The following is a 10,691-nucleotide window of genomic DNA, read 5'->3' on the forward strand; positions in this document are numbered from 1 at the left end:
TTTTTAGATCTTGGGCTCCATATGAAAGTTGTAGGCCCATGTCTTACCTTTCCATCCATATAAATTGCACCTAAATCTGAGATCTGTAGCTCCAGATACGACCCAATTACCGAACAGTGTTTCGGTTTGGATTGCACCGACATCTCTTTTCTAAGTTTGACCATCTCTTTGCCTTTGCAATTTAAGTTCTTAAAGTCATCAATCAATATTTTCATTTATGTGATAGGCTTGCATTTAAAATGAACATTTACCATAAATTAAAGGTATCTTATATTATTAGATATATTATTATAAAACATGCTTTAGTTCAGGAGTTATTGATACTTCAAGTGCAAAATGATGATATAAAACCATGATAAAAATGCACTTTTAAGTACTAATCAAGAGGTATTCCTGATATTAAAAGAAAAATATTAAAAAAATATGTTTTGACATTATAATAATTAGGTTTTAACTTGATAAAATAATGATCTTTTTACCGAGAAAGATTTTCTTAAATCTTAGATAGATTAATGATTAGAAAGCACAGCAATACCTTAGTTTTTATCAGAAAAAAGAACAATGTAACTTACCTTAGGTAAGATGTACTAAGGGTGTTACATCCACCCTATATACATAACCAATCTCATTATCTAGACACTAATGTTAGTTAAGGTTTCTAGTGACCAAAATATTAGATAACAACTTCAATTTTATTATTATATATATATGTGTGTGTGTATGTGTGTGTGTGTGTAACTAGAATTCCTTATTCTTTCCACCATCACCACAAAGATCCCCAACTTGGAAAGACAATCATCATAACGTTATACACGTGCAATAAAATGGACATATTTTACATTTAAAATCAACACACATTTTATTTTGTGTTGAAAAAAATGGCTCCATCTCATCTTATAACCATAGTGATCAAACTAGTTTTATTTAAAATAATTGTTGTGCTAACGTGTATATAAACTACGAGTATATATCACCACCAATCAAATTTGTAACTTCCTATAAAGTGGCATTCTCTAAAATAATTGTTTTGCTAATTAGTTTTATTTTTCCATATTCTTTATATATATATATATATATATATTAAATTGATGTATTTTATTTTATTTAAAAAAAACATCTTGTTTGACAAGTTGCAACATTAAAGGAGAACAATTCCAAAGTATCACAAGTTATAACATTAAACTAACTATTTGATTTGTGTTCCATTGTAGACTAAATATTGTTTTTTCAAATAAAAAATTGAATACATAGGCTTTTTCAACACATTTCTTTACATAAAAAAATCTAAATGTAAATGGAAAAGTTTATGTACACATCTAGTTAAATAAATCAAGAATTATCTGTGTAAATAAATGAAAAATATCTTTAATAATAACAAAAGATGAAATTGGAAAAATCAAGAGAGATATTTAGATTTAAATAATCGATCTCGTAACACGGGCTATTTACTTAGTTGTATTTATTAATTTTTTTATTTAAATTCTTTTATTAAATTAAATGACAATAGAAATAGAGACATACTTAAAATTATTTAAAAAAAAAATAAAAAAAAATAATAATATGTGAGGTTGCACATATTAGAAATATCATCTAAAAATAAATATTTTTTATTTTTTAAAAACAAAGTTCATCTATATAAAACACTAAAAAGACAATATACATTATTTAAAAAATTAAATACATACAAAATAATAAAAAAATAAAAAATAATTAAAAAAACAAAATAAAAAATCACAAAGAAGGGTGTAAATTGAAATATAAATAAATTAAAAAAAGATATATAAAAAATATTAATTAAAAAAATGATAAAATTAAAAGGAAAAGAAGAAGAAAAAGAAGAAAAAAGCTAGTAGTGGTCCTTATTTTTTCAAAAATGTTAATGGTTGTGTGCCTTAAGTTTTTTTGAAAAAACAAATTAGATGATGTGTTATTTGTATTTGTCTAGATTATGACCATTACGATGACCGGAAAATTAAAACTTATAATTTTTTGATATATAAACCTAGTTTTCAATAAAACAATTTTACCCAAAACACCCTAAACATCATTCTAAACTCATTAATGTCCTTTAAAAAAAAAAACATATAAAAACTCAAAATCATCTCAAACATCTAAAATCTTCTCGAAGTGAAACTCTCCTTAGCGAATAAAACTCATTAATTTCAAGATAGATCATTTTGGCGATCATAATCAATGCAAACAAGATTTTATTTTTTTATTGTTGAAGTCCAATAACTCTCTCTTTCTTTTCAAACCAAGGAGTTAAAAATAATGAAAATGAATTTGTAGACTAAAATTGACTTTGTTCTTAAATTTCTAAAATTAAAATGATCTAATATTTATAATTTAAAAGGTTTAGGGACTATAATGATTATGTTGCCCAAACTTTGATACAGCCATCCTTTTGCTTTGTTTTTTTTTTTTTTTATCCCCTATTTTTTAGTCTCATCCTTTCATTACAATTTCATCTTTAATTTGGCCCCATAAGAGAAAAAAAGAAAGAAGAACTGGGATAAAAAAAATCAACGTAAAAAGAAAAGAGGGCATGGAAAACAATATTTTCCCATATCTTCTAGTTTTTGTATAAAATAATAATAATGATAATTAAATTATGACTGTGGATACGTGCACTCTGATACAGCATGCATATGCAAATTATTGCAAACCAAAGTATGCCCTATGAGCACCCGAGTTTGTTATCATATCAGACGTTGATGGATAAAATTGTTGACTTATGATACGAATATCAGGCGGGCATTAAAAGTAGATGCTGGCATACGTGTTCATGGGACCCCAGCATGATGCGCTCCACTACAACATGTCATTAGCCGGAAAGCTAACTAAATTAACGCCACAACCTTCCATTATACTGTAAATTAAACAAATCTCTTGAGAAGGATGACATAAAGAAATGAGAACGCTCTTTTGTTTTTGTGTCATATCATTTCCGATAATAAACGAGCTCGGCCTCGAACGGATTTGACCTAGTGAATTATCACTTAGTCACTATATTTTTTTAAAACTGATTGATTAGTGTAATATCCTATAAAAAGACAATGAAATAATTAATATCTGGAGAAGCTTTCAACATCCTTGCTTTAATGGTTTTCTTTTGATCAAAAACACCTTTCAAACTAAGTTCTCCCCCCCTACCCACTTATTTTTTTCAATAAATTTCTCTTTATTTTTCTATTTCTCAAAAAATAAAAAAGTAGAATAAATTGGTGAAAAACATGAACTCAATCAAAGGACGACTAGGTTAGAAGGGGATTAAAAATCAAATATAGAGATTAAACACATAATTTTCAAAAATACAATCATGAATGAATCTTTGTGAAGCTATAATTGATACTATAAATGCTATAATTAGTTCACTTGGATCCGTGAGATTATAGTAGTATTTTTGGCAGTCCTTGGATTAGAGTTAAAATCATACAAATAAAAGCCTTGGATTATTAATAATTAATTTGATTTGATTTTCTGTGCCATACATATTAGAGAAAAAGAGCATTCCAAGTAGGGGTCCATAGAAGTTGTTTGGTTGCATGTGCACCACATTGGCTGATGTGAAATAGAGGAACCATCCCCATGTTAGCTAAGGCTGAGGTTGTATTGTCTCCCTATGATCCCTATTTAACCTCTCTAAAGAGAAAGTGAAAGAAAACAAACTAAAAGCTCCTTTGCCAAAGGAATGCCACATGACTCAATGCTGACGGTTATATTGGCCAAGGGAATAAAGCTGGTCTCAATTTCGGCTTCAGGATAAGTAAAAAAAAAAACAAACAAAAGAAAAGGTCTCCCCTTTACATCCTGCTGCATGCTCTTCATTATCTCGAACTTATTTTATAGATGCTTTTCTTTAATTCATACTATATGTTCATATGCTATACGTACATAAATTAATGCAGGGGGGGAAGCAAACTTGTGAAATTATCGAAAGGTCGGTGATGGATTCCACGTCCAAAAGTAGGGACGTGCCTTTCTTTGCAACCAATAAGGGAAAGATCGTGGATAATATTGTTACAAGTGCCATTACTTGCTATTAATTTGACAATATATATACATATAAATTATATGTCCTAGACAGACATAGAAAAACAATGACAATGTAAACACATTTTCTAAATGCCTGTGGCATAATTACAATCAAAGAAATGATATCCTTTGTTGTTCCGGTGAAAGCAAGCTGATCGAGAGAACTGCTGGAGGGTGTAATTCGTTGTGAAGTGTGCTAATTCGTCGTGAAGTGTGCTGCTGACAATTGTCAATATGAATTTTAAGGGTCCTAAATTTGAGCACAACGGGATCTTTGATTTCTGACTGTGGTGGTCGTGGGGTCTTTCTTTCTTTAAGGTTCACGCCCAACAAAGAACCGAAGACCCCAATGTTTCTCACCAAAAATGTAAAATATTTACAACTCCTCCCTCGCTCGCTTAATATGCTCTTCTGATAAAAACTTGGAACGTCAGCAAATGCACAAACATCCAGTAGTACGCCAAGCTTTCTGTGTTTGTATCCTGTTTCACATTAATCGCCATTTAAGGAGAATTAGATTATATTCTCTGATCAACAAGCAAAATTAATTTCTAGGATCGAGTAGCAACTAACAGATAAACACACCATCAAACACACACACACACACACACACACACACACACACATATATATATAAAACCTCAAATATCTCTCTAAAAGGTTTGCGATGGTATACACAAGTTGTCCATTACATAATACGTGGCATATAGTTTCTGTCCAAAGATCACACGGGCTATACATTATCTTTTCTTATATATTCCTATGCATAATTTCTATACATTTAGCCTATAATAAAATGGAAGATTAAGAAATATTTAATTGAATTGAAAGCTAGGTTTTTACCTTTGTGGCCGAGGAAGTAAGGGAAATGGAAGCCGATGGCGTCGACGGACTTGAAAGGGCAGAGAGCCCCACATTGTAGGCCATGGTACAATCAGGTTGAAAGAGGCCATAATTTCTCTCAGATGTTGGCCCAGGCTTCAAATCCTCGTTGAACAAAGCAAACAAATATACTTCCAGCCTCATGTGAGGCCGCAAAGGTGTACCTTCACTATTCAATTGCCTCCTCAAAATATTTTTATTATAAGCAGCTGCATTCTCTATGGTGGCACCAACCTCATCGGAATCTCCTTTTGATGGCCAACCAGTCTCCGAGACCCTAACTTCAATTCCATTAAAACCCATTCTGGCAATAGCAAAAATAACAGCATCTACTTGAGCATACAGCATATTGTCGTAGTGTAACTTGGTGTAAGGGTCAACCATGCCTGAATTAGGTTTAAAAAGCACATAATCCAAGGGTATGTCATCGGGTTTGTCCTTGTAAGAAAAATATGGATATGCATTGATCCAAAATGGTGATTTTGTGTTTGACAAGAAGTGTAAAAATTGCGACATAACTCCTGAGACCTCAGTTTTGAAAGTACCCGCTGAAGGAGGGAATGATTCCGCGAGCACCGCTAAAGAATTTGGTGTTGAGACTTGAATGTATCTATCCAGGCCTAATTGAGCAAGTGCGCTATGAATGTTGACTACGGCTGGAACAAGATAGGCTAGTAATGTTGTGTCATCGTCAGTGAAGACCTCATTTCCTACAGCGATTCCTGTGATTCTCGTGGCCGGAAAATATGGCTTGATGTGGGTACTAACCCACTGAAGAGCTTGTTGAGGGTCCATTAGAACAGCTAGCATTTGGTTTTCTACAGTCACAATCAGCTCAACATTGGAATCGGAAAATGCTGTCAATATTTGAGGATTGGTGTCGTAGATTCTTGCCTTTGTGAGCTTAAGAGAGATCAAGAGATCAAGAACGTTCTCTGGCTGTGGCAAATTGTTGCCAACTTGGCCATAGTTGATACCAAGGGATTTGATTCCTCGTAGAAAACCGTAATTATCTGTTTAACCATACATACAGGCAATAGCATTAGAGGAAACCCAGAAAAAGGTTTAAGTGAAACAGCATGATATGTTGAAGCTTTGAAAAACGAAATGATTAAGGAAATAGACATGCATCATATATAAACCAGGTAAGATAGAAAAATTGAAAGGTACCTGAAAAGGTTAGGAAAAGTATAAGAAAAATATGAATCATGGCAATTCTGCTTAATAACAATGCCATGGAATTGAGAGACAGACAATGAGAGAGACAGAGGAGGAGAATCTTTGGAGTTCTGAACGGAAATTGGAAAAGAATAGATATAGAGAGAAGGACAAGGTAAAGGGTAACTGTGATAATTCTTTTCTTTGCTTGTTTGAATATTTTTGGGTCAAGAGGTTTAAGCATTCCTTCCCATGGGGTCTTGGCTCTTAACCCTGAACCCGGTTTTAAATGGGCTACAGGTATGGTTTTTCTCATTTTCTTCAGACAATGCTTTTCCTTTGGTCTGGCGTGTCACCTTCCAATCATGTCCAACCCCCAGTTCTCTATTGCCAAAATGCCCTCCAGCCACTTTCTTTGGACAAAAGCAAAGGGAAATCTCATTGCAATTGGAGGATAAAAATTTAGGGTGGGGTAAAACAACAATATCAATATTAATAATAAAATAATTTTTTATTTTAAAAATAATTTTTTATTTTAAAAATAATTTTTTATTTTTTTATTTTTTTAAATAATTTTTAAATTTTTTTAAAATTATTTTAATGTGTTAATATTAAAAATAATTTTTTTAAAATAAAAATATTATTTTAATATATTTTTTAAAAAATATTCTAAAATAATTTTATTACCACACCAATAAATACCCTTTAAAACATAAAAATTTATGGTCACTATTACCGTTTAAGTTATAGCTTTGTTTTTTTTTTTTAAAAAAAGAAGCTCCATGTGGTCACTTAGTGGAAAGATTATATATATATATATATAATTCTTAAATTTATCCCTTTATTTATATCAATTATTCATTTTTATATTGCTATATTTAATTTGGCAATTAACTCTTAGCTTCTTCATTTTATATATAAAAGAATTCTTACGTACTTTGACCTTGTTCAATTAATCCCTTTGTTCTCTGAATTTCTTCAATTGACCTAATAATAGTTAACTTCTACCAAATCTCAATATAAATTATATATGCTATTTTTGTAGCATTATTAAATGCATTCTATTATGGAATAACTTTTTATATTTACGTAGATTTGTTATAATGAAAGAAGTTGTTTTAGAAAATATTAAAACTTACTTTTGATAAAAAGTGGAAGAAATAAAAATATAACTTATGAATGAAAAGCATTTAATAATGTCATATTTACATACATATTAATGTTGAGATTTGACAAAGTTAGCTATTGAGTTAATTGGATGGATTTAGAGTACAGGAATTAATTGAATGAATTTAAAGACCATGAGAGTTAATCGATCAAATTAAAAATACAAGGATATAAATTAATAATTGACACAAATGCAGAGATATTTAAAGATTTTGCCTTTATTTTTAGATGTTGTCCTAAATATCTAATTATTTTATTCTTAAAACTCAATTATATAGAGAAAAAGAAATAATCAAAACCAATTTTACCGTGCTTTAAAATAACTCAATAAATTAAACCATTAAAAAAAATTGTTTTTAACTTTCTAGTTAATTGCTTTTCTCAAATGGAAATATATATGTTGTTTTATATTGTAAGCAATAATATGAAATATCTAATCTCCTTTTTTACAATCAATTAAGGAAAACCTACAGATAAAATAAGTAAACTCAATAGATTTATTTAAATTATTTATAAAATGATCTTTCATAATTATTTTTTTCAATTTCTATAATTAATAATATATGCTATACTATAAATCAAGAAACTCCGAACCATAATTTCTTTAGGGGATCGGGTAGTTCAACGTTTCATGGCGCCATTAATAAAATATATCTAATAGATAATATATGAATTTCAAATCCTAAAATAGAAAAAAAAAAACTTGAATGTTGTGATTCGAAAGAGAACAATCACGCAGAAACAAAAGCTACTTGTGCGGAAAATCCAAATTTTAATTGATTCCTAGAATTTGAAATTTTATATTTTTTGCATTTTGTTTGCTCTTTAGAATAATACTAGGAAATTCATCACTGAATGATTTTTTTTCAAAAAACAATACATGGCACTTTCAACATGTTTTTTTTTATATATACTAAATATATAAAAAAATTGAAGGATAAAATTAGAAATACAAATATTTAATTTAAAAATTATAAAAAAATATTAATTAACATGCTAAATCTATAATTTAGGCCATGTAATTTATTTGATTTAATAATATTTTATTTTAAAATTATTTTTCATCTAATTATATATCAATTAGATGCATGAAAATTCTTTTTATATATATGTATATATATCAAACAACAATTTTTTTTTGAAAAAAAAGGGTTGTGTGTGGGACTTTTTTTTTAAAAAAATAGCCCTGATTTTTTAAACATGTGATAACAAAAGATTTTTTTTTTTCAAGGAAAAAAAGAACTTTAAAATAAACAAATTATAAAATGAAGTGTTTTGTTCTTAATTTTAAAGGATTAAAAGCACATTAAATTAAAAAAAAAAACAAATAAACTAGTTATGTGGGCCTATCCACACGCCTAAACCGTAAAATGGCCTAGCTCTTATGCAAAGTCCATGGAATAAACGTTGCTTATGAGCTAAGCCTTTTTATTTTGTTAACATTATAGGTTGGATAATGTTTCACCCGTTCTTTTCTTTTTAAACATGAAAAGGCAGGTAACGTGTCCCTCTTTTAATTAGAAAAAAAGAAGAAGCTATAGACAACATGTCACTTGCATATAGCTTTTAGTAAGCCCTATATAGTTTTTCATTTAATTATATGTTAAAAATTGTGAGCTAAGTTTTATATGGTTTTTGCTTGAGAATTCAATTTTAAACCTGTTTTTGACTTGAAACATTTAAAAAACACTCTAGACATCATAATAAATCAATGCATGGCCTTTGCTAATCTAAGAAACCAAAGAAAAAGCTAAATTAATTTTTTTTCTTAAGCTCATATATTTGTTAGGAAATTTGAAGGTGAATAAATACCTAAATGGAACACATCATTTAATGAAACCCGTTGATATTAAGATAATTATTTTTGTAGTCGAATTCAATATCAACAATAATTTTCTTTTTTTACCTTTGAAATTTGATTACTTTCTCTTTTCTCTCTAAAAATATAGACTAAAAACTAAAAAAAATAAAGTTTTGGAATAAAACTAACTTAGTTTAAAATTTTAGAAATCAAAAGGACGTAATATTTATAATTCATAATGCAAGTGGACTATAATGAATATTTCACTAAAAATTTGAAAAGCCAAGCATTTCCTCTATGTTTTTCACTTTGATCCCATGTCTTTTAATCTTACCATTTCCTAACAAATCCACTTAATGCCTTCAATCTTGTCTTATAAAGGTAAAAAGGTTATGGGATAAAAAAAATTACACCTTAAAAGTCCATAATAACTTTAGGTCTATGGTGTCATGTCCCTGTACCTTTTAATGTTATGTTAGTATTATCTAAGATTGCATATTTTCAAGCTACTTATTATCTCGTGTTTATGGATAAAACGTCTCTCTTAACATAGGAAAGAGTCTTTATTTACTATGTTTGATGCAATGTAAGGAGTGGATAGGGTTTTTTAGTCTTTAAAATTTTACCCTTGAATTATAGAGAAAGAAATAAGGGTTCTCAAGCCTAGGGCTATGAATTCTAATTATAGAGAAAACTCTAACTTTGATAGTCTTTTAGAAGTCTTTATTTAATAAATTCTCCTTCCTTCAATACTTTAGCATTACGGTGTTAATCAATAATAATTAGTATTTAAAAGTATATTTTTATCAAGGTTTTATATCATCATTGTGTACTTTAAATATCAATAACTCCTTAACTAAAACATATTTTATAATAACAAGTTTGATACTATAAGGTATCTTTAGTTTATGGTAAATGTTCATCCTAAATGCAGGCCTATCATTATAAAACCATGATAAAAACGCACTTTTAAGTACTAATCAATCATATAAAAAAATGATTGATTGATAAGATGAAGTATTGAAATTGAAAGGACAAAAAGAGGGCCAAACTTAGAAAAGAGATGCTAATGCAGTCCAAAATGAAATACTGTTCGGTAATTGTGTCATATCTAGAGTTGTAGATCTCAGATTTAGGTCTGCTTTATATGAATGGAATGTTAAGACATAGACCTAAAACTTTCATGCAGAAGGCAAGACTCAATTCTGCTGTTTGGAAGTCCAAATCTTAGCAACAATAGAGAAGTCCAAATCTGTTCTGTAGCCTAGACACTATTCAATGTTCAGCCATATCTTGAGTTCTAGAAGTCCAAAAGACCTCATTTTTTTCTGGAAAGCTGAGACAATTTCCTATAACTTTCATGTGGAATTCTGGATCAAATTCTGATTTTATCAATAATGTTTTATTCACACAAGAAGATAACGATTGTCACCAAGTGAAGATGTAGCCACCTATTCAACAATTAGTAATCAAATAAATAGTTTTAAATTTTAGCCTATAAAAGGAGGAATTTGTCATGTATTTAGGTATCTTGGTTTCCATATCAAGATCATGCTCTTGCTTTCTCTCTTTAATTTTTGTAATTATTAAGTTTTACTTTCATTAAAATCTTGTTTATGCCTTTCATTTCCTTACCTTTACTTAGTTA

At 29.1% G+C, this 10,691-nt stretch overlaps 1 protein-coding gene across 2 annotated transcripts; it reads right to left on the minus strand.

Annotated features, from left to right (window-relative positions):
• Positions 1-4,012: 4,012 nt before the first annotated feature.
• Positions 4,013-6,342, minus strand: LOC105119545 (glucan endo-1,3-beta-glucosidase 14-like). Of its 2 annotated transcripts, XM_011017691.1 has the most exons (3): positions 6,088-6,342; positions 4,879-5,930; positions 4,013-4,517 (listed from the first exon to the last, which is right to left on the minus strand). In XM_011017691.1, exons 1-3 carry the CDS (start codon positions 6,317-6,319, stop codon positions 4,434-4,436), a joined length of 1,368 nt encoding a protein of 455 aa, XP_011015993.1. In that variant the 5' UTR covers positions 6,320-6,342; the 3' UTR covers positions 4,013-4,433. The 2 variants fall into 2 exon arrangements, with proteins under 2 accessions (XP_011015993.1, XP_011015994.1); XM_011017692.1 differs by lacking the exon at positions 4,013-4,517 and having other exon boundaries at positions 4,664-5,930.
• Between the last annotated feature and the right edge of the window lie 4,349 nt (positions 6,343-10,691).

Source organism: Populus euphratica, unplaced genomic scaffold (assembly GCF_000495115.2).
Source record: "Populus euphratica unplaced genomic scaffold, PopEup_1.0 scaffold3080.1, whole genome shotgun sequence".
Classification (NCBI taxonomy): Eukaryota; Viridiplantae; Streptophyta; class Magnoliopsida; order Malpighiales; family Salicaceae; genus Populus; species Populus euphratica.

Coding starts and splice junctions, on each gene's coding strand:
- LOC105119545 (XM_011017691.1), bottom strand. CDS start 6,319: ATGCTTAAACCTCTTGACCCAAAAATATTCAAACAAGCAAAGAAAAGA. Junction 5,931..6,087: donor ACTTTTCCTAACCTTTTCAG/GTACCTTTCAAT, acceptor ATGGTTAAACAG/ATAATTACGGTTTTCTACGA. Junction 4,518..4,878: donor TTACTTCCTCGGCCACAAAG/GTAAAAACCTAG, acceptor AATGTGAAACAG/GATACAAACACAGAAAGCTT.